The sequence below is a fragment of the Pseudoliparis swirei genome, chromosome 19 (genome assembly GCF_029220125.1).
Source record: "Pseudoliparis swirei isolate HS2019 ecotype Mariana Trench chromosome 19, NWPU_hadal_v1, whole genome shotgun sequence".
NCBI classification, from domain to species: Eukaryota; Metazoa; Chordata; class Actinopteri; order Perciformes; family Liparidae; genus Pseudoliparis; species Pseudoliparis swirei.
Genome location: NC_079406.1, coordinates 18977237 through 19002122, shown reverse-complemented (window position 1 = coordinate 19002122; position 24886 = coordinate 18977237). Strand labels below are relative to the sequence as shown.

At 41.4% G+C, this 24886-nt stretch overlaps 1 protein-coding gene across 4 annotated transcripts in view; it reads left to right on the top strand.

Annotated features, from left to right (window-relative positions):
• Positions 1-676: 676 nt before the first annotated feature.
• Positions 677-24886, top strand: part of drp2 (dystrophin related protein 2) — a 67323-nt gene continuing 43113 nt past the window's right edge. For 3 of the 4 annotated variants that reach the window (XM_056439875.1, XM_056439877.1, XM_056439878.1), the window contains exons 1-5: positions 677-789; positions 15453-15609; positions 22666-22786; positions 23335-23446; positions 24685-24841. In XM_056439875.1, the coding sequence (XP_056295850.1) occupies positions 743-789; positions 15453-15609; positions 22666-22786; positions 23335-23446; positions 24685-24841 (594 nt within the window). In that variant the 5' untranslated portion in view covers positions 677-742. Of the gene's footprint in view, positions 790-15452; positions 15610-22665; positions 22787-23334; positions 23447-24217; positions 24842-24886 lie in introns of those variants that run through there. The other variant, XM_056439876.1, reaches the window with a different exon arrangement.

Sequence of the window (24886 nt, the reverse complement as noted above, 5' to 3'; positions counted from 1 at the left end):
ATTGATCAGGTCTTAACTCACAGTAAACCTTCTGATCATCTCCCAAAATGAAGAATGTCAATTTTGACTTCACTTAATAAGTGTTGGTTTTAGAGTGAGTTGGTATACATGTGTCTAAATGTAAAAAGTAGTGGGTGTTTAGATCGAAACAGCGGCTGCACCTCAGAGACAACAAGTTGAAAGGCCATTATAAAGAATCATAACTAGAACACTGCCCAGCAGTTTATAATAATAGATAGGAATGTCCTGCTCTGAAAAGATGTCCCTGTAGAAGTCAATTGACGATTACAATGTAAACGGTATAAACTATTCATTCATGTGGCAAAGTAATTTACCAGGAACATGTGCTTGCATGTATTTGATGGACCAGTGCAGTGCTTTTGATGGACAATGTTGCATTTTGGCAAAAGTCAAACATTTTATGGAGTTTAGTGCATTTTAGTTCAACAATCCATTGTTTTGTCTTCCTCAACGTCTTGTTTGATAAACCTCTGAGGTCCCCAAACTTTGGCTTTTCATATCTCCGAACAAAACAGCAGGCTCAATCCCAAAAAGGGAAAATATGTTGTCTGTCATACTGACCTGGGTGTCCCCCTGCTGTTTCTTGTCCTTAGCTGCGGGGCATCCCTCGTGGCCGGGATGCCACTGTGTGCCGTGCCAGTCCACGGTGGATGGTGAGGGCCTGGAGGAGGGGGCCGAGTGCAGGAGCCTGAGAGGTGGCGGCCCGCACCAAACAGGAGAAATGAACCTCTGCTGGAACGAGATCAAACGCAAGTCCCACAACATCCGGTAAGACGACCTTTATCGTGGCGTTTTATGTATCGGTCTGGAGGGATGGATGGACCATTCTTGTATCCGAGAGAGAGAGAAGTGGCTGCGGATGCAAACGTCTGTGGGGATCATCAGTTCTGTGGCCACAGCTGCAAACTGATGATTGTATTTCTATCAAGAAATTGGTGAAAATATTTATTTGATTTAGTCAAGATGCAGATCATTTCCCCCAAAGAAACATCTGATCAGTTTCAGCTTTAAACCGTTTGTTCGTTAGCCAGTAACTAGTCATCGTCTTTTTCTAAACACAGCGGGTAACTGATTAACTCCAAGCATTCCTCACACAGTTGAGTAATACGCATTTGTAAAACAAATTTCGCTTATTTACCCAGTTGCTGTGAATTACCACACACCCAGTTACTATAAAGTATTTTTATGGAAATAATAAAAGCCTTTTTCCAGGTGCGTCTGACAGCTTTTGGCTGTATCAAAGTTATTATATTATACAGACTCTTAATTACGCTACAATTAGGAACAACTAAGTGAGAATTGTACATTTAATTACGGTTGTAGTTGTCTTTTCTTTTATGAATCTGTGGGGAGATAGTCTGCTAATATGTGTGTGTTTAGGTCACACAGGGACATGGAGCCTATTGAGGTCAAACATCTACATCCTTCGTTGTTTATTTTCCATTTTACTCCGATGAGTCTTGTTGCCTTTCACAGACAGTTTGCAGGCAATTCAAAATATATTGTCTGTGCTGTCACAATAATTCGTATTTCAGCGTTACTTCCTGTCAGCTCAATTGTTGATATACGCCGGGTTAATTAGACCATTGCACAAGTTCCACTCATTACGTTTGCCAGTGATGCTGTATTGTACACTTGCCGCATCATTTCTGTTACTTCTATTCAACTGGTATCCTGTTTATACAATTTGCCCCTTAATTGCTTACTTGACCCTGATGTAACTTGGAGGAGGAGGAGGAGGGGGGGGGGGGGGATGATAGCTGTGAAATTGGTTAGGACCGTTTCCCTTGCAGCCGTGTGTAATGAGATCACTATGGATGGCCTGCAGTGGATGTTTATATCAAAGCTGCACTCTGACTTCATCAGGCTGAGAGAGAAAGGGATGGAGAGGAAGAGAGAGCAGACAGCTGGTGTTAAATCATCACAGAGAGATGGGATGCAGGGAATCGGGTGGTCCAGAGGCAAAGAAGAACGTAAGAACAAATGAATGAGAAAGAGCTTCACTGAAAAGCGGCCTCACCTTGAGTGTGAGAGCCGTCCAGAGGATGTGTTTGGCTGCGTTTATTGGCAGCAGCTGGACAAGTGCAGACGACTTGCTTTATAATGGCTTGTCTGGAATTGATTGACAGGTGGTTGAGGCTTCATTCTAAGTCATGGCTGCTTTCCTCCATCCTTTAAACGGTTGTAGGCATACATCAGATTTAAATTAAACGATCTCTTTGGGACTCTTAAGCTACTCATTTCTAAACAAGAGTCTGCAGCCAAGCAAGAAGCTGTGTGAGGCTGCACTCAGCGCTCACGTCTGCGCGCTAACATGCTGATACGTAGCAGGTGCAATGTATAAACATTGCACCTGCTACGTATCAGCATGTTAGCGCGCAGACGTGAGCGCTGAGTGCAGCCTCACACAGCTTCTTGCTTGGCTGCAGACTCTTGTTTAGAAATGAGTAGCTTAAGAGTCCCAAAGAGATCGTTTAATTTGTCAAACTTTCTTCAAACTTGCAGCCATTATTCACTCATATTGTGCTTTACTTTTCTATTATTGTTTAAGAAGAGATGACTTACTTTTTATTGAAAATAAAATGGCTACAAAATGTGTATAATTAAACAGATTGCAGCGATAGCCCATACATTTTTTTTTACTCATGTAGGTCTATAAACTAATGAAAATATAAATAGACTGTAGCCTATGCCATTATATAAAATAAAGTTCTGGCTTTATTGAGACTGTTTATTGATCTCCTCTGCTGCTTTTCTTTGCTTGAGCAGCACCGCCCATAATAATACAACATAAATGCTTCATGAATAAAGTGTGATTACTATTACTAATTTCATGGGCTATTTGTGACTTTTGGGGAAATGTACAGTATATTAAAACAACAACAACAATAAAAAGATGCATTCAAATATTATTTTGGACGTTGATTACTATGGCAACGATTGAAGCTTGGAAGCGTCCGGGTCAGTCTTACGCTGGTTAGAGTCCTGATGCTCGCAAAATTTGAAGCTGATGTGAAAGCAGCCATTTCTAAAAAAAAAAAAACAGACAAATTAAGATAAGGAGTTAATGGCGCACAAAATGCATTCTCTAAATGTTAACAGATGGCAGAGCGCCACAGATAATTTATCAGTGTGACACAGTGTCACTCAGCTAATTGGACTGAGCGCTGATAACAGAAGGTTAGGGACGTGATCACTTTTTTGGCAACTTGTATGGAAAGTAGGCAAAATCATGACACTGTGCACCATTGTAGAAGCACTCACCAGCTCCGTAGCATGTGTTATTGACTGCAAAACAGCGCTTTGATGCCACAGGCAAGAAGCTAAAGACATGCTGTTCTTATTGCTGTGTGTTTTGTGCTATATCGAGTTACGGCTTACGCAGGGTTGAGATAATAGCACCAAACAAATGGATTGCAACATTGTTTTGCGCTGTCTCTCATAATCACCGTTGACTGATTCTGAATATATACAAATACATCTATTCCTGCTACCTTATTGCTGAGGCCATTCCGCCATAACTGTTGTGTAAGGAAATACAGTATGAGAGTCTGTGGTTTCAGGGAATTTCATCTCAGAGGAGAAACATTTTTCTGGCCATGTAATTCACTCAATGGACAATCAGGGAGTTATGTCATATGTTGATTTGCCTGGAGTGTACACAGCTTTAACAATCCTCAAAGAGAAAATGAAGCACATGGCTACTTCCTCAAGTCAAGTTAAGCTAACCACCTGCGGGGTGCAGCTTCTTATTTACACCACACAGTGGTATCGATCTCCTCATCTCTGCAGGAAACTAACAAGCATTTTTCACAACACATGCCGGACTACTCCTTTTAAAGTCAGCTCAAAGGGATGTACTCATCACTGTGTTTTTGTACCTCATGTCTTGCTCAGCGTATGTTCGTGGTAGCGATGTGATCGAGCCGTATTTCCACTGAGTCCAGCCGTGCTTTGCAGTCTATGGCAGTCAAACACACAACAGCTTGATGCTGAATCATCACAAATCTCCTCTCGCATAGTAGTAGCAGCACAAAATGCATAGTCAGTTAAAAGTATAACTTCTTCAAATATATTTCCTCTGTAACTTAAGTTAATGGCAGTGTCATTGCTAACAATATAACGCATTGGGAAGATTCTTGTTGTGACACATGGATCGGGGCGCCCAGTTTTGCACTGCAGGGAAGGCCCACCAATGTTGGTGTGGGTGTCATGGTGGCATGTTATGAATTTGTTTGCCGCATGGCTCGAATAACTGCAGTGAGCCAACCGCCCACAATCTGCGTCTGTCTGAGAGCAAGGGGAGACCCCTGAGTCTGTTTTGTTTCAGTCTGTTTGTCTGTACAACAATGTTCCTGTTATATATTATATTTGGTTGTGTTCTAATATTCTTTATTTTTATACTTCCATTTGTAAGAGCTATCATCAACGTTGGCCTGCAGCAGACTCATGAATGATTATAAAAAACGGAACTGAGTTCAGTTTTCCACAATAACTGAAGGTCAGACGGCTGACTTATCTAGGGGAGGCAGAGATAAGTTTATCAGAATCAGAATCAGAATCAGTTTTATTGGCCAAGTAAGTTTGCACAAACAAGGAATTTGACGAGGTAAAGTAGGTATCATCACCTATAACGAGAGGCACCTGCATTTCAGCTCGATACGTGCCCCACAAGACACACACAAACACACACGTTGCAAGTTTTTCAAGGCCTGGGAGGATGCGGTTGTCCTCCCTCATGCCAGCTAGGTCCAATTAGATTGTGGATTTTGAAAGGAGTCAGATGATGTTATCCTTGTATAAAAAAAAGACTGTTTTTCTCTGAAGATTAAGAATTCCACGTCAACCTGCGATTTGAATGGACCTCTCATCTGCTTTTGCAATTGCAGTGCAGATACTTTGCCTGTGACGAGTAGAATAAATCATCTTAAATTTAGAAGTTGTTTGACCGTTATTTGATCCACCACCCGGTTTCCAATCCTTGTATATGCTTTTATTCCTCTCTCGATTCACAAGTAGAGATATCTGTTGACATATCTCATTCTCATTCATTCTCATGTTCTACTCTGTTCTCTTCTGGTTTGAATCTTTTTTCGTTCTTTCTTGTATTTGTCTATCCTCCAGCTACAGTCCTCTCCTCCTTCCATTGCTAGCCACAGGCAGCCCAGACTCAGTGCAATGCCCTCTGGTGGTTCTGCGCTCCACTTTGCCTCCATCTCTTTCAGGCAAATTACAGTTTAACGTCTGCAGGACTTATTGAGCTCCAATTACATGTTAATGATAATTTTATTGTTCAAGGTCAGAGGTCAACACCTGATGCTGCTCGGGGCCGTTTGTGATGGGAGGTGTATGTGGCCATCAATCATTCAGTTGAAGGATGTTGCTTTCAAAGCTGCCCGAGATTCATTTTGGGATTCTGTGGTTTATTTCAGGGCATGAAAACGACATCATTTTACCTGGATGCCATGCACATATTTGCTCAGTCCCATGGTATTACTGTAAGATTGATTTGATTTGAGCTGCTGGGCCAAATATTTGAAATGTGACCTACATTTCAACTAACCTGAGGTTCCATTTGGTTCCATTTCAATACAGACGCCTCGATATGACCTGCACAAATAAACACGCTATCAGCGAGAAGATTGGCTATTTCTATAAAGTTATTCTTAATGCTTGTCATTGGTGCCTCCGGTACGGATTCTCTGGGAAATCAGATGAAATCATGAAGGTTCACCAGAAATGGCGTTAACCCACTGCCGAAAAGACACCGACTGGGCTTTGCTGCAGCCTTCAACCTGCAGTCAGAAGCTCTAGAGCTAGAGAGCTCTGCACCCGGCAGCAGCGTCTCTTTCTTCTGTCCCCGCTGGGAGCCAACACGACACCTCGCGGCTGGAGGCCCAGACTGTATTGCTGCACCCACTTGAGGGAAGGGAGGCGATGGAGATCCAGGACCAGGACTAAGTTGAGCAGACTGTTCGACCCTGCTGCAGTAAAATGTGATATATCGCCAAGATCAGCACAAAATGAAAGTTCCTCATTGTAGTTTTTAAGAATTACAATAATATACTAAGTAACTGATTACTTTTGGTACCAATTAATTACTATTTTAAAGAGTGATAAGGAAACACAACTTATAATACTTCATGAGTAACTTGCCAAACACTGCAAATCAATTATTTCAACCTTTTTAATAATAAAGTGCAGTGAGCTGCGCTACCGTTTAGTCTGAATTAGATGAAGCATCGCCACACTGAAGTGATCTCCAGAGAAACAACAAAGCTTTCTGAAGAAATGTTTGACATGGAACTAACTTTATTCTGAATGCTATTCATCTAAAAAAAGAGGCAGATATGTCCAGTATATATGCCTAATATAAGAATATAATGAATAATATGATATACATTATAATGTATGTTTTATATTCAATCATCAATGCACACTTACTTATCGCATCCACAGGCAACTTACTTCTATATTAAGATGATATAGCCTCCCACAAAGCTCAGCCTCTTTTCTTTGAGAGACTTATTGATCTTATGTCTATTACGTTCTACACTCCGTCAAAGAAATCAGGGAATACAGATATTGATAAAGAAGGAACTGCAATGGCAAGACTTATGGTCCAGGCGCCAACAAACTTTGCTACACTTTAATGATAAAACAAATCGATGTGGAATCAGAATCAGAAAAACTGTGTATGTGTGTATGTGTGTGTGGGTCTGTGCGTGTGCATGCTTTAAAATGAAACACTTTTTTGAAGCGTTACAAAGTCTGTTTGGCTAGCACGAGAAGATAATCAGGTTCTGTAGACACACTGTACCCGGGCATCTGCATGGTTCAGATGGAGCTAATCCAATCCCCAAAGGAGTGAGAGCGAGTGCTGTTGGAGCAGCAAACAACAACAAGAGCCAAAGCACCGGAACAGGCTTTTTATATTAGCGCCGTTTACCTGAAGCCGTGACCGCTAAAATCTGCTATGAGGTCAAAGGAGGACAATCCGTTAAAAGCCCTGATCAATATGTTTGTTGATCAAACAAAGTCTGCATCTTCAAAATTGTGATCTGTTAATCATGTGCTAATGCTTTCGCAAAGAAAACTATTTAAACTAAAACTTTTACCTTTGAATGAGAAAAACGTTTTCGTCACCTGCAGCCCAAGGTTTCATTTACTCGGAAAATCCTGCTGCTGAAAATGAAGTGATTTCAGTGAAATGATTGTGATGACTTGAGGCAAGTATGGCTCGCTGCGTCGCGGGTTAATGAGTTCACATTAATTCTTAGAGGCTACTTTGTGTTGATGTCAAAGACTAACGAGCAACAGTATTTATCTTTTACTCTCCTGCAGAGACATGTTGAGGATTAGAGTCAGAATGCCAAACAACACAGCAATGTGATGAAAACAATAGAAACTTTCCATTGTGTTGGCCTGAAAAAATTAAATCAGCACTGAAAACAGCAAACATTGCGACACAAAGTCTCATAGCCACAACACACTGAGTCAAACACACAAATATAGCCTCCACATGTTGCTACATTAATCCACTGATTAATCTGAATTAATTAAGTATTAAACATACAGCAGTGCAGGCAAAGCATACACGCACATAATTACTGAGAACCACTCCAACACAGGGACAAAGAAAAACTGACTGAATTGTGTCAGAGATATAATCAAGTCACTGAAATAAATTATCACAGACTAATTTGAAATCATCCTTTTTTGAATGGGAGCTTCATAATCTATAATTATAATAGTTGTAAGATTAACATCAGCAGCAGCGGCAACAACAACACGAGTGGTAATGATAATTACTTTTTCTTCATTTGGCTGAGGACTTCTTTATTAAAGATAGTTTTTTGGCCTTTTGGACTTGGCAGATGACAGTGGTGGAGAGAGAGAGAGCTGTATGACGTGCCACAAAAGAATCGGTTATAATTATATGATCTGTGCTGTAACGTTTGGCTACTAAGATAATAATAATAATAATAATAATAGATTATATTTATAATGCACTTTTTAATTTGCATGGGCAAAACTCAAAGTGCTACAAAGTAAAAATGATTTAGATAAAACAGAATAAAAGCAGCGACGTCTATGTTCAAATCTAGTGAAAAGCTATTCTAAAAAGGTGTGTTTTTAGGCCTTTTTTTAAAACATCCACAGTCTGTGGTGTCCTCAGCTGGTTTGGGAGGGCATTCCACAGTCTCGGAGCAGCGGAGCAGAAGGCTCGGTCTCCCATAATTTTCAGTTTGGTCCTGGGGGGAAGAAGGAGGTTTGCCTTTTCAGAGCGTAGGCTCCTCGTGGAATTTTGTGGGGTGAGAAGTTCTTTGATATATGAGGGCGCATTTCCATGAATGCACTGATAGGTGAAGAGGGTGATTTTGTAGTCAATCCTGAGTGAGACCGGGAGCCAATGCAATAATTTGAGTATGGGCGTGATGTGCTCATACTTCCGCACTCTCATCAGGATCCTAGGATGTATTGCAGCTTCTGGATGTTCTTGGCAGAAGTCCCAATGAGAAGTGCGTTACAGTAATCCAGCCTGGAGGAGACAAAGGCATGGACAAGCTTTTCAGCATCTGATAGGCTGAGTGAGGGACGGAGTTTAGCAATATTTCTGAGGTGGTAGAAGGAGGTCTTGCATGTTTGTTTGATGTGGGCCTCAAAGGTCAGGTGAGGATCCATTTTAACACCCAGATTGGTGACAGTTGACGAGAGTGAAATGTTCTGACCGGAGAAGGTGATGCTGGTGATGGAGGATGAAAGGACCTGATGTGGAGTGCCAACTAGAATGGCTTCAGTCTTGGAGCTGTTTAATTGAAGGAAGTTTTGCTTCATCCACACCTCTATCTCCTCCAGGCATGTGGTTATGTTGGATGATGGCAGAGGTGCAGAAGGGGTTGGCTTTGTTCTGATGTAGAGCTGCGTGTCATCAGCATAGCAATGGAAAGATATTCCATGCCGGCTGATGACACGACCAAGGGGGGACATGTATATGGTGAAAAGGGTGGGGCCGAGGACTGATCCTTGAGGGACACCACAGTTCACAAAGTGTGTTTGTGATTTTGCCACTCCCAAGGTGACATGCTCAGTCCTCCCGGTGAGATATGAGGTGAACCAGTTTAGGGCAGAGTCAGAGAGTCCAATTGTCGAGCGAAGACGATGGAGTAGAATGTTATGGTCGACGGTGTCAAACGCTGCAGTTAGATCCAGGAGGATGAGGAGGATGGAGATCCGGTGTCAGCTGTCATCAGCAGGTCATTGGTCACCCTGACTAAGGCAGTTTCTGTACTGTGGCCCTGGCGGAAACCAGACTGGAACTTTTCAAAGAGGTTATTGTGTTTGAGATGTTCGTGAATCTGAATGGAAATTACCTTCTCCAGCACCTTTGATAGAAATGGCAGGTTGGAGATGGGTCTATAATTAGCCAGGACTTCAGGGTCTAAGGTGAGTTTTTTGAGGAGTGGTTTGATGATAGCAGCTTTTAATGGGGAAGGAACATGACCAGCCTGGATGGAGTGGTTTATCACTGAAGTGATCAGGGGACTTATGGCACCAATGTTCGATTTGACCAGAGCTGTGGGAAAGGGGTCCAGGGCACAGGTGGAGGGTTTCATCTTTAGATGATGGCCTCCACTTCATGCTGCGAGATATCAGTGAAGCAGCAAAGAGGCTGGGTAGGTCCGGGTTGGGGGTTGACGGTCAGGACTGGGAGAGCAGCGGAGTTTGAGAGGAGAGAGCGGATGGTCTCTACTTTTTTCCTAAAAAAAGTGATAAAATGATCACACCGCTCCTCTGTGGTGTCTTTGTGTAAGGGGGTCTGAGGTTTGAGGAGATGATTTATGGTGGAAAAGAGTTGCTTGGAGTTGCCAGGGCTATTGTTGATGATAGTGGAATAAAATTTTGACCGTGTGTCTCTGAGGGATTTTGCATAGGCCTTTTGATGCTCCAATATGGAGGCGGAGGCTTGATTTGCTGTTAACATATGTTGTTTGTCTATGTGGTTTGTTTAACAACTAACCAACCGTTGGACACAACAGAAGACAGGATGCTGGCCTTTGACAGAATAATTACATTAATTGATGATGTCCTCATCATCACATGAATAACTTAAGCCAGAAACACACTGGTGTCTTGTGTGTGTGCTCACTGTACTCCTCAGGAATCTCTAAATACTGTACAGAAGCAATCGTGAGTGTGACGTGGAGGAGCTCATGAATTACACAGGGTGTTTTTGAAGGTGGGTTAATTATAGCAGTGAGTCCCTTTGGTATGCAGGAGGACAACTTGTTCTTATTAAGAAGGTTTCTGTTCTGTTTTCAAAGCTACGCCTGTCAAGATTTTATTTATTGACGTTATTTTAATCAGACTGCAAATGAGAAAACAGGATTTTTCACCACAATTTGTGTTTCTTGTCTAAATAAATCAGAAACTTAAAAGTAATTTATTTTCAATCCAGCAAGTTCATGATTCTACATTTCAGGGTATTGATATGCATGTTATTTTTTAAATATTATATTTCAAATGTACTTTCTAACCTTGTGTGGTGATTTGAAGCAACACTCTTGTTAAATCTCTACATATAGTCGCCATTAGAGAAGGAGCAACAGGAGTGTCCTCCCCGTGGGCATCAGCAGCTGTAAATCCTCAAACGTCTACATGATTTACAGTTGTGGGAAATGGCCCCAGTGGCTATTGTTACTCTGCAAATGTGTTTCCCACAAATCTCAGTATGGTGGCTGTTGGAATAGACGCTTTAGGCAAGGCATCAGTAAACTCCTCCACCACAAGAGAAGTCCCTGAATGCATCACACGCGACACACAATAACCCAACAGTGCAGGAAATAAAAAGGGAAGCAGAACAAGTGAGAAACCCAGGGAAGGTTGGTGAGACATGAACATGGTGCGTTCAGTTTACAGCAACCAGGCAAATTATATAACTAGGAAATGCATTTCCTGTTGAAAATGCTTTGGAATGCTGAAAGCTGAAATATTCGAAAAATGAAAAAATTGCTGAAAATACAGAAAAGGGAAACTTCCTGCTGAAAAGTCCCAAAAGCATTGAACTGAACTGCTGAACATTTGTGTAGTTGAAATGTGTTACTGGAAAAGTTGGACGCAAAACTGCAGCATATAAATAATCCAAGATATGAATTACAATCGAGGAAACCTTGAAACTAAACAATTGTTATACTATGAACTTTTGTCTTACTGTTTTCGACATGCAATACTATTACTTTAAAACATTTTATTTTTTTACATATGTTAAACATCAGGAAAGCCACAGTAAAGTTTCTCTTGAGGACATTAAAGTTATAGCTGAAGACTTAATAATGCAGTTAGTTTATTGACAAAGACCTGTTTACTTCTGGCTCCATCTTCTAGCAATATTTTAAAACTGATTCTACAACACAAACACCATAACACATATGTACCTATATTGTTGATGTAGACCGAGTAGATACTTTGTAGTAGTTGTAGGTTGCATTCCTCTGCACCAAAGCCTATTTCAGATATTGGTATCAGTGTGCATGTTGGTAGTTGCATCAACAACTAAACGCAGTGCAGAAATGCCAAACTAGATTGGAGATCATTTAGAAACGGTGTCTCCACCACATCGTCCAGCAGTGTCATTTCAAGACGCATGGTCTTTGTACGGTATCATCCGCCCCTCAGGCTTCATATGCACTTGCTCGCTGTGGTGACACAATGCAACGCAACAGAAAGCCTGTCTCCATCTAGTCCCTCCATCGTGCAACCTGAACCTAATCTTAACAAACAAGCTCACAGTGACAACCTGAAACAACGCATGTGTCGATCTTAACCAACTTTGACTGAAGTATTTCACAGTGTGGCATCCATAGAGATTCAAAAACAAAAACACATACATATACCTTTCAACTAAATGCAGTGCTGCTGTGTCAACGTGGCCCATCACACACCCTCAAACTTTTTCCCAGTTCTCGCTACATCTCTGCAATTGGGAGACAAAGAGAGGGGGAAGGCAGGAGATGGGATGGGGCTGTGCTCAAAGCTTCTCTGGGCCCCGAGGCCACAAACTCGCTGGCTCCTCTCTCCTAAAACAGCAGAAGCACTGCTCCTATCTCCTACGGGCTCATTAATAATTGAACCGAGCACTAAGCACTAAGCCTCTCCCTGTAATCTCTCTGACTGATTGGGTTTCTGTTTGACCATGTTATTTACTTTGGATGTAACTGTCAAGAAATGTGGAGATACAACAGTTATTAGCATGCAATATGGAGTGTCCCAACTCTGAAAACACCCTGAGTACCACTGAATATAAAACTCAAGGTTTTCTAAACGGCAACATTAGCGACGGTGTTGAGCTGATAGCAGTTCAGTGTCGCTCTCAAGGACACACGGCCTGATTGATATTGGTATTCACGTTCATAATGAAGGTTGGTGTCTCTCAGGTTGGGCTGCATATTTTATCAGTTCTGAGTCCTTTGCTTGAAGCTAATCCAGGAAATCAAAAAGTCTACAATGTTTATTATGACAATACCGTTAATTTTTTCCAGTTAACACATCATGTGTTCCCTGGTGAGATTGTCTGTCTTTAAACCTTGAAAGTGCACTGTGTGTTGAGTCACACGGCATCTCATTTGTCCATTAGCACTGACCTTTCTTGACATTGGGGAGCCCCTGACCTGAATCTCAAAGGATACATCTGGTGATACTTCTTTTATTCCCGACAAATCCAAAGAAAAGACTAAAAATAAACCAATTCATTAATTTGATATGGGTTGTTTGTATGTGATGCAGAACAACATTGTTGTCCAGAAACAGTTAAAATAAGCCACACCTTTCCACTGGAAAGTGAATATCATTACACTGCATATGGACACTTAATATTGAATTAATACAACATACACCCACCTGCTGCTGTTAATACTCACGAGCGAGTCCGCAACTGAATAGACCGAACAAATACACTTCATCTTTACACGACAGAAAGTATCTGCATACGTTTGAGTCCTGACTGAAGTCTTTTCTGAGGTGGTTGTCTATGAAAAATCATTGCCCAACCTTGGATAAATGCTTTTTTATTATTTATATATTAATATGCTCATAGTGATGAAACCACAAATATGATGAATCCTCTCTTCAGTCTGCATCTAGACGACCGTAGCTCAGTGGTGAGCAGGGTCGTCCTTCAATCAGAGGATCGGCGGTTCAACCCCCGGCTCCGCTAGCCCATGTTGATGTGTCCTTGAGCAAGACACTTAACCCCAACATTGCCCCCGTAGCTGTGCCTTCAGTGTATGAATGTGTGTGAATGTGTGTGCACTATTTGTCTCACCCTCTGTGTGTGTAATGAAAGCAGTGATGGGTTAGTGTGTGCTGTGTTTGTGTAAACCGTGGGGTTTGAAGTGCTTTGAAACTTCTCTGCTAAAGTTCCAGGGTCGTCCTTTGATGGATGGCCTCACTGAGACGTATCTGAGGGTCGGGCTCGCTCTGATTTGAGTCAGAAACCTTTTATACTTTGTGTGTGTGTGTTTGTGTTTTATTTATACGCGCGCAATCATATTCACAGCAAGCTGAGCTGGAGGGGCAACACAAGGCTAGGGGGCAGCGCGGCCTACTTCACACAGGCTTCCTGACACAGGGTTGAACAAAGAGGCCAATCAACTCTGAAAAGTCCACTTACAGGCTTGATTTCCTTTTTCTAATTTTCCTGCTTAAAGTTGCAACGCTTTTTTATCCTCATGCGCTCCTGCAGCCGGCCTCTCTGATGTGATACCTGACCCATCATGTCAGGGAGAACTCATCTGTGCCCATCTTCAGTTCCAGTTGCCTTACATTTGCTAATGTGACCTTGCAGATGGTTGCATGCTGAACGAAGATTTGCTTATGTTATTGCAAAATTGTGATGATTGTGTTTGACTACATTCAGACTGCTTTAATCTAAAAGTGTTCCTCTGACTTCACTTATATATTTTAATATCATTCCAATTACATTTTTGAGATGTTCCCCCTCATTAATAGTTGAGAGCAGTAAATCATTCTGACTCTTGCTCTCGCTCCCACTTATCGGTTCTGATGTGACAGAGCTGGCAAATTGCGATGTGCACGAACAATGTTATTTGAGTGCTGGCTTCTCGTGTGTAATTGAAACACTGGGACACTTTCACACCGCTTTCCCCTCACCCCTCTCGTGCCAGCTAAGCCACTGATGAGCAGTATCGTTGCCACAGACGTCTCTCATGCTGCCGATACATTCTCTGTTATTTGTCGCTGGTTTACTCCAACAAACCTGCAGCAAACACACACCTCTCACCACCTAGTATGTGCCACAGGATACTTTATGCTTTGCTGTGACATTGTGATTTAATACTGTTGTGGAAAGATTACTGTATAGTGTCCTGTATTTTGGATCTGGGAAATGCATGGTTCGGCTCAGATGTCACCCACTTCTGCATGTACTTGCTTATTTTACCATTCAGGTTTTGGCAGATCTACATCTCAAATATCTAAGTAATTCTTAAACTGATGGATCCCTAATTAAACCAGACGTAAAATCGGAGAGAGGAATCCTCACTGGTTGATGACCAGTTATGTTGAGCTGGTAGGGTTCGGGGGAGGGGTTTAGCCAATGATCAATTATAAGAATTACATTTACATGTTTTAATGGTACATTAATTATTGCTTACCATCATCATGACTCCATGTTTGGGTCTGCATTCTGTCCTCTAAAAGTTTGACGTCTGCAGCCTAATATAGTCGCCCAAATTAAGAACAGTGCGGACTAAAGAGGGAATCATGGTCCTCTGCAAAATACAGCAGAAAAGGACGTTCCATTAAGATGTTTCTGTTTGATATGAAATGCTTTCATGTTTTAAACCACCCATGCATCATGGATTAGAATTGAAGGTTTAATAAATGAATACTGTCTTGACATTATGGATAGTGGGAGCTTTTGTCATGTAACGTGCCTACTTATTAATTATTAATAGGTATATGGGAATATGCTACACAGAATATACTGTATATGCCTCACAGACAAGACAGTGACACAGGAAGAGCGAGACGGTAGTTTGTACTATAATATTCCCCCAAAAGTAAACATTAACACGCAGTGAACTACTCCCAGCTGAGTTTAAACTGTTCTGCTTCGTACATTAGCGAGATATCCAAAATGCTCCCACACTGGTCTGTTTTTGGCAGATATAAGAGATTTGTTTTCACGGGCCTACAATGCAGGATTCAGAACACCAGAGACTTTGTAGTTTTCTACTATTCTTACAGCAACGAAACCGTGTCGTTCTGTGTTTGGGGTTACGGCAAGATCGGTTAATCATGACATCCCGAGTTGTGACCAAATTGGATCTGCAGTATTTTGTTGGAGTGTTGGAAAACATTGGCTGAGCTATGTGTGTGTTTGTGTGTGTGTGTGTGTGTGTGTGTTGCAGGGTGCGGCTGGAGGCCTTCTCCGACAACAGTGGGAAGCTGCAGCTCTCTCTGCAAGAGATCATAGAATGGCTGACAGTCAAGGACGAAGAGTTGTCGGAGCAGCTGCCCATAGGAGGCGACGTGGGGGCCGTCCAGCACCAGAGGGAGTTCCACCAGGTAATGTGGATTATAACACCTTTTTAGTGCAAATATTACACGTCTAGTACAAACACTGCTGGGACAGAGTCTTTATTCTGCCCACGAGTAAATCAATTTCCATGTCATGGCTATACACAATCGCACAAAGGCACAGATGTACTCAATAAAATTGAGTCAGCCTTATGTGTGGCAGAGGAGACAAGACTCATGCATCAGTACAGAGTGCACTTTAAAGCCCTATATTTCCATCTATGTGGGAGCATTGTGAAAAATATACTGAGGGTGTCCCGAAGGGTCGTGCAATGTCGTGCATTGTGATGGTTCTGTTATTGAGATGTCGGAGGCCGGGGGTTGAAACAGTGTTTGTGGTGAGTGGGTGAATGTGTTGAGACGGTTAACATGGTAAAGTGAAGGGCGGAGCAGTGGGCTATTGTGGGTTGTATGGTTTTTCTGAGACTTTCACATATTGGTCAAAGCAGAATTTATTGTCCAGCCTTAATCATTCCTAGACTGCTTTCTCCAAGTTTGAGCTCGCTGTCACTGTTGATGGAGGTGGCGCTCTGAGCACTGCAGGTTGTGTTGGGATTCTAGTGCAAATTAATCAATTTTTGTAAAAGAAGTGGTTTGTTGAATAATTATATAAACATTTCTTAATATAGAAGATACATAAATGCAATTAACTACCACTTGTAACCACTTATAGTATCATGTCTGTCTGGGTCAAATGAATGACTGTAAACTGATAATTATTACAACTAAAAGTTTGTTCTTTTCCTTTATTGTTCATGCAGGTTACCATCTAATGAAATGGACAGCTTTGCTATTTACTGCATTATCTTGGTTGTTTCAAAAAACAGCCCCTTTCAACTACAGCTGCTTTTATTATTATCATTATTAGTATTATTTATTTGATTGTTCTAATCAGTAGCATCCATGCCTGTTTCTCCTTGTTGGAGTAAGTACACAAGAAAGCCTGAGGAACATTAAGCTTTGCTGCCGCTTGTTGGCTCGGTTTTGGCAGTCTGTCAGGCGTAAGCTTCGAGGAGGATTTGTTTTTCATTGTGAGAAAATTACCGGACTCTCTTTTTCCTTTCATGATTTCATTGTGCACGCAGCGCCAGCCTCAAGCAGCCAGGAAGGAGTTTGCACTCAGTTGACTTGACTGAACTAGGCCGGCAACTTAATTAATCTGTAAATAATTTTCTTGCTCAATCAAACATAATTCGGTTTATAAAACATCAACACGTGGTTGAAGAACGATAGAAGTCCAAAAAGCCAAAAGACTAAATTGTTCTATAATGTAAGACAAGAAAAAAGTTTAAAATCCTCATGTTTGAGGAAGCTGCAATCATCAACTGTTTGGCTTTTTATTTTTTTATTTGACACAACACATTGATCTGACCATCATTATAATACTGATCTATAAATTGACTAATAGGTGCAGCTCTCGATTGAACAGCAGTAGATTATTGTTAGACATGTAAGACATTTAACTCAGCTCAAAGGTTGTGTGTGTTATTAAGCTGACTGGTCTTGGGGATTCTTTTGGGATACCACGTAAACCACACAAACACATAATCTGCACAGTAAAACCATCATTTATTTTGTCAAATATATACGTGTTGATCACCACTGAGCCACGTGAGGATGAGCTGCTTCAGTTTTCATCTCTTTTTGATGGCGATCAGTCAACGGGGATATGTCCTGAATAAAGGCTACAGACGAGCATTCCAATCAGATGTTTTACTTCTCAATATCCAATAGTAAGGCAATAGGATTAGTAGCCATTTTAACATGTTATTTTTTAATAATAATAAAGTTCAAGGCCAAAGGGAACTTTCTAAGAGTTGCTGACAGAGACGTGACTCCCCTCTTCCTCCTGTCAGATAATTCCTCTCTGGTTCTGTGATTTGAACTGGCTTGTAAATCGCTTCAAGGACTCAGAGGCTGAGACCTTATTGATCACGACACAAATCAGTGCTTATTCATCTTCCCAATATACATTTAACTCCTCATATTGAGGGTAGGGAACTTATACTTTCTTTAAAACCTTCGATCGGAATTTGACTTCCTAAAATGTTTCAGGAACACAGAATAAATAACATTGGCAACATACAAAATGATTCTTCCAGCCCTGCAAGTCTGTGTTGACGTGGACAGATTTGAGTTTTGTTGCATGTTTTATAGCCGGTAAGTATAATGTAAGATGTATTTCACCTCATCAGAGCAGTGACAAAAATCTGCACGTATTTCCCTCTACCCTGAATAATACAACACTTTTTGATCCTTTGAGGATGAACAAGTCCCCCAAGTAGACATCACACGTTTAAATTGATGTTTTGAATACGATAATTATATTAAACAAATGAATTTATTGTTATATTGATTTTGTTGTCAATGTGATGCCACAGCTCAGTATGGTGTTGAGATACACTTTCTGTATGTATGAGCAGGACCTTTAACCACACAGGGGTTTGTCTCATTATCTTTGTCTCCTCCAGATTCTGAGCCATCTTCAGCTGCTGTGGAATGAGGTGCTTTTGCCTCGTTGGGATGCTCCTTCTCTTTTGAAAGAATCTGCACACCCACAAAAGTGTATTCCATTATTTTGTAAATTAACAGGTGCAACAAAACTAACCATGGTGTAATATATATGTATGTGAAGCACAGCTTAACTGGTTGGTCCATGTGAGTGACGGGTCCTTGAGCCCTCGCGACAGCAATTACACACACTGACCAACAGCCTCTGGTCACTGGTCACATTACATACATAGAGATAGATAGATAAATACTTTATTAATCCCCAAGGGGAAATTTGTCGTAGCAGTAGCAGCACCAATAAACTAAACACACGAGAATAAAATATAAAATATAAAAAACAGGGATGAAAGATATAGATGAATACAAGAAGTATACAAAGTAAAATATAAAATAAAATATATATGTATATATACAACATATATGCATACACAATACAATACTAATGACAAATTAAATTAAATATAAAAATATTAAATATAGACAGTGTGCAAAATGCAAAGTATTTGTATGTGTACATACATAGAGTCATATCAGACTTCCTGTATTTAGCAAGTTGACAGAATAATTGGACATAATTGTAATATTATGTCAGTATATGTATTGTTTCATTGGGCAGATCAGAAGATAAATAAAAGGCTTTTGTTAAAGAATCCCACTGGTGTGACAAAAACAAACAAAAAAACATCCCAGAATGTCTTTATAGCAGGAAAGTCTCTCCAATGAAATCCTTTTTTAATTGACATGTTATATTGCCCTCTGTGAGCTGAGGGAGGCTCTCATAACGTTGGTACAAACTGGAGTTGCCCAGCAGGCAGGCGTGTGTGTGCATGTGTGTGTGTGCATGTGTGTGTGTGTGTATGTGTGTTTGTGTGTACCTGTCTTACTGTTGGAGAGGCCTGTTCGAAAATAGCTCCAGACCACAAGCAGAGTCTGACGCAGTAGCCGAATCTTAGCAGAGTAAAATCCTATTTCTCTTATTATTTGAATAAATTCACATTGAGCTTTCACAATGTCTAAATCAAGAAAACAATAAAGATTCACATTAAGACATTAAAAAGTACTTGAAGGCGTGTGTGTGACGGGTAAACGTCATCCTATTCTTTGTCCTGTGTGACGGATAGTATTTGGAAAAACGCCATCTGGGATGTACGGGATGTTCTTTCATTTCCCGGAAAATCACTTTAGTTGTGGGTAATGTATCTCAGCAACTGGAACTGGTTCAGACATGAAGACACACACACACACACACACAGGAGCCTACATTCACACACACTCGTAATTGGTTCTGTAAGTACAGCAGGGTGTCCCTTTCCTCTTTCCAATGTTCTGTGCCGTCCGTTTTGCAGTGTTTCTGAAAGGGCTCTTGCATCGACAGTGAGAGGGTTTTGGCTCCAGTTTATTACAACTCCAATTCCCACCTCGACGAGGTGCACCCTCCTAATTAACAGGACAATGGAGAAACAACACCACTCTCACTTATTCACAATCCTGCAGTATCGTACTCCTTACTCTCCCCATTTATTTCTCATTTCCCTCTTCTTCCTCCTTCTTTTCTCATGCACACTTTCTGCTTTTCATGCTTTCAGTTCATGTTCTCTCTTTCCACAGCTGTCCGTCCAACATTGATGGAGCTGCTTAGTGATGCACAAGCCTTAAAAAAAACACTCATAGGATTCACTGTTGAACATGCCTGCTGTCCTCTCCCTCTTTTTTTCGTCTCTAAAATGTTCCTTTTTCAGCACAGTGCGCTTTTATAATCTGAGATGCCTCGGACTTCCTCGTTTGGTTGCTCTTAAACTTTTCCGACAAAGCAAAGATGGAAATTGCATCCCAGTTTTCTACATAGAATTAAAGCGTTTTAAGAAATGTGAATTATTGATCTTAAGTGGATTTATTCTGATGTAGTTTTTGAGTGTGGGAAGATTTCTCGCTGTGCTGCATTTGTGTGTGTGTGTGTGTGCGCGTGTATTGGCATATGTATTGGTATGGGAGCATGTTTATTGAGTGTCTATTTGGCGTGGTGATGAAGGGAAGTTTCTGGCGGGAAGATATGTCTTTGAGGGTCGTTTGTGTGTTTGGGTGGGTCGATAAGTGAATGATTCAGCAATGCGTCGGACTTTGTGCGTCTGCAGCAGCTGCTGAATCTATTCTGCCTCATGTGACGGTGATAATGAAATAACAATCCTCCTCTGTGTGGTAAGAAGCAAGAGGAATGCCATCAACGTGTTCCGATGAAATGAAGTGAATGAAGTCATTTCCCCCCTGACTTTCTCTACCCCCATGCATAATGTATCTTAATCTGATCTGAAGGCTTCAGCCTTAATGTTCCTTCAACCATAGATGAAGCCTCCAAGTGTGAAATTTAGCTGGAATTAAAGTTTTAACATGACAGCTGGCTCAGGGAATCCGTAGCTCAGCTCATCTTTGGGCAGCAAAGCTGCTAAAGAGAGCATGGAGAGAATAAAGAGAGCTAGAGAGGGTGTAAAGAGGGTAAAGGGAAAGGAAAGGAAGTGAGGATGTGAGGAAGAAGAGGGAATTGGTTTGTGATTAGAGAGTTTTCTCCATGACTGTTGCAGTGGGAATCTTATCTTGTGCCACAGCTCCCAACGTTACATACTTTTGGATGTTTGCTCGGTGCCGGCTGGTGTTTCAGTGGCTGTTATCAGGCGGACCGGGCTCTGGTCCTGAGGCTGAAGCGCTGTCACTGCTGCACACGCTACGCCGCTAACTCCAGCTAGTAATGTAGATTTTCAGCTGAAATTGGAATCTTTTCATAGCGTAAAATTATTGAGCGCTCTGGCTTGACCTCAATAACTTTACCTGCAGAGTGTTTTATACAGAACAGAGATTAGTGAAGAAGAAAGGTTGACACACTGGCTTTCTGCAAAGCTGTGGGGGTCTGCTCAGTGGTGGAGTGAAGGCCTTTTATATGTGTGTGTGTGTGTGTGCGTGAGTGTGTGCGTGCTTGTGTGTGTCTTCTTGCATAAGGAGTGCTGTTAAGTGTGGACCAGTGGAACTGGGCTCTAAATAATTGGCTCTTCTGTATGTGGAGGCAAGTTGACCAGTACTCCCAGCAGTCCAACTGTGCCCACGGCTCTCAGTGCTAGCAGACAGCCATAGAATCTCATGTGATCTCATGTGGACATGCCAGTTGATTTTTGCTGTGTGTGTGTGTATGTGTGTGTATTCAGTGATTCCTATTTAACCTATGTATTCCAACACATTTTCTCTCATGTATGCCATTTAGTGTTTATTGTATGTGTGTGTGTGTGTGTGTGTCTCTGTAACTTCTAAATGAAGAAATAACGCATTCCTCCTCCTACATAATAAAAGTAAAAGTTTTAAATAATCAAACACACCCTTGCTCATTTAGATACACTCAGACTTTTCTTTGTTAAAGCCTTACTTGTTCTGGTTTGACCCGTAGATTATAGAGACGGAGCACAACACGCTATACTCTGAAAAGGGAAAAGCTAACGTTCACTATGTTACTGGAGTTAGCTGAGGCACTTGCAAACATAATACTGTATAGCTTTCTGATTTATCCACAATTCCACTAAAACATACATTGCATACTGTCCAAATGCTGTGTAATTTACAAAGATGGACTGACCACAATCAACTGACAAAACACACGTCAGTCCCCAGTAACTGTTCTGGCCTGCGTTCAGGCCATCCTCGTGAACTCGGAAAGGCTGGAAATACCATCACCTTTTATGTAACAGCTACTTCTACTTCAGTGGTCGCCAGTGATACATCAGTTGATGTAGCGCAATAAAAAGCCACTGCAGAATGTAAATAATGGAGGCCAGACATAAGCTACTGTGTGTTCCTGGACATGTTGTGAATCACTGGGATTAACAGATAAATGGAGTCACGGTCATTTATTCAGGTCATTGGCCAGTCTCATTTGTCTGGTAGCATTTTAAGTCTCTAGAATGACATGCTGCAATTAAACGTTCACCTTTTTTGTTAAATCTTTTCCACATGTGATACATCTAGAATTGTACAGTCTCATTTACTTTTCCCCCCCCCATGAGTCGTGACTGAATAATTTTACCATCAAAATGCAACACTATTTGTCAATTTTCCATCATGTGTTGAAGTGAAAAAGGTAGATTTGTCGGGGCTGTGAATAATTTTACCAACAAAATGCAATACTATTGGTCATTTTCCATCATGTATTTGAAGCAAAGCTTCAGTAGGTCCTCAACCTCCAATTTTTGTATTGACAATCAATATGTTTATTATCAATGCTTTAGTCTACACATATTAGAACTGACCCAACAACAGTCCAAACGCATGGATATCCAAATTACAATAAACATTGCAAATCCTCACATTTAAAATTGGAACCAGCCAATCATTGGCATTCATTTTGGTCTATATTAGTTTCATTTGAGGATGAGACACAGCTCAGCCTACAGCTCCTGCTCCTCAGCAACAAGCAGCACTTTAGTTTTGAAAACGGCTCATGTCTTTCATTCTCTTCCACTTAGAAACACTCTCCCCTCTCTGTTTTTCTTTCGACAGGTATTCATGGAGGATGTCAAGTCTCGCGGGCCGTTCATCTACTCAGTCTTGGAATCTGCCCAGGTCTTTCTGGCTCAGCATCCCTTCCAGGAGCCAGAGGAGACCCTGACCGATGGAAAAGGTCTGCTCCCCTCATACTCTGAGCCAACTGCTGCGCCAGCCAAAATATAATATTCACAACCTCCCCATGCTAAGCCCCGCAGACTTCATTTGGTAGGACCCATACAGGTGAAATCTGCCATTAATAGTTATTAGCAGTGATCCGTCCTCTGGTGTCACACTGGGTTTAGGCAACGTGTCCGGGTCGGGGCCAATTAGGTCCAGCTCTACTGTACCATCTGCTCAGATCAATAATACTCTGCTGTTTCTCCACCGGCACATCCTCTTCCTTAAAGTTTTGCTCTCAACTGGATGCCCTCCTGGGAAACACTGTAGCAATCTACTTTACTGTGTTCTACTATGTGTCCGACTTGTTTGCCTCCCTACCTTGCTCCGTCTTTCCTTTCACAGAGTTGGCGTTGCATTGCTCTTCTTGTCGTCAGACCTCTAGCCCCTGATCCCCTCTCCGCCCTGTTATTTCTCCCACTGCTTTTTTGACTTCCTCCTTTGCACCGTAATGCTTTTTCCTTTTTATGCGTGGCCCCGTCTAACCTCTTTCGCCCTCTGCAGAGGCTTCTCCACGCCGGCGAATCTTAAATGTGAGCCGCTCGGTGTGGAAGCAGGCAAACGTGGCCAGTGACCTGTGGGAGAAGTTGACTGCACGCTGTCTGGATCGCCATAGGTCAGACACTTATTTTACCTTGTGTGTAGATTGAGTGCGGTTCTGACAGTGGTGAAAAGTACTATTTACGTACAATTGTGAAGTACTTATCGTGTGTTCCAGTGGATGCTACTTTATCTTCAGGGTAGAATATTGCACAGACACAGACACTACATTGATAGGTAGTTGTAGTTACTTTACATATTATGATTTTACTTTCAATACAAACCCATATATAAGCATTATTTAGGATTAAACCAGTGGTTTTGGTTTGGAAACTCTTAAAAATAGCAGTGGCCCTTTGTCTAATTTCAGATGTCTATGAGTTGTGAGCAGTTCCACCAAAGATACAAATCACCTCTCAACTAACTGTTGTATTACTAGTGGAGCAGAACTTTTTGTTTTCTGCTTCTTCTTCTTCTTTTCTCTCCAATTAATATCCTCTCATGACCTGTGAGATTGACCTTTTGACCCTTTGGAGGAGCCCGACCCCTAATCAAAACTATCAAACGGTATATACCGTAGTTATTAAATCCCGCTCCACCTCAACCAGCATTGTGTGTCTTCTAAGAGACTTTCAATTATAACCTAAGAGACATTATATCCTTTGACTGAGGTGTGAGTCAGACATGTTATTGTCTGTAACTGTTACTTGTTGTGTGTCAGATACATTGCTTAATGTGCTTTTGCGGTCTTGGCTGGGATACTCTTGAAAATGGGATTTTTAAAATCAATTTGATCTTTCCTTGATAAGTGTAAAAAATAAACAATAAAAATACATAATAATGAATTCATATTTTTTATTAAAAACAAGTATTTACCACATAAAAGCAACATGCCTGTAACTATTCGAGCTATGAGGTCAAATGCTATTTCTCCCTGTGACTGTGAGTGCATGGTTATACTGCTATACATTACGTGTAAAGCAATTACCATAACCTGATTACCAAATCTGTCAAAAATATTCCATTACAGAAACAATTAGGAAAATGCCTTTATTAAGTTTCAGATCGAAGGAGATCCTGAGCTCACTAGAATATTAAAACATGCTTTCAAAGAAAAAACACTTGATTGATTATCAATTGATGGTATTGAATAATTCGGCCACAGATCTACTGAAATGTCTGTAAATGTGATTACATGTTGTGTCTGTCGGCATGCTCTATGGAGTTTGATAGATGTATTTGCTTGCATCACCTCCACATCCAATGACTGCAGGCATTAGCTGTACTGAACTATGTTTTCAACGAAACCCCTAGACACATGGAGAGGACTTTAGAGCGTCTTCTCCAGGTCCAGGCAGCGATGGAGGAGCTGGCGGTGGCCCTGGAGCAAGCAGAAGGGGTGAGAGACGCCTGGGAACCCGTCGGAGATCTCTTCATCGACTCTCTGCAGGATCACATCGACGCCACCAAGGTAGACTCAGGGTCGACGCTGCGTTACATAGAAGCTCTCTCTTTC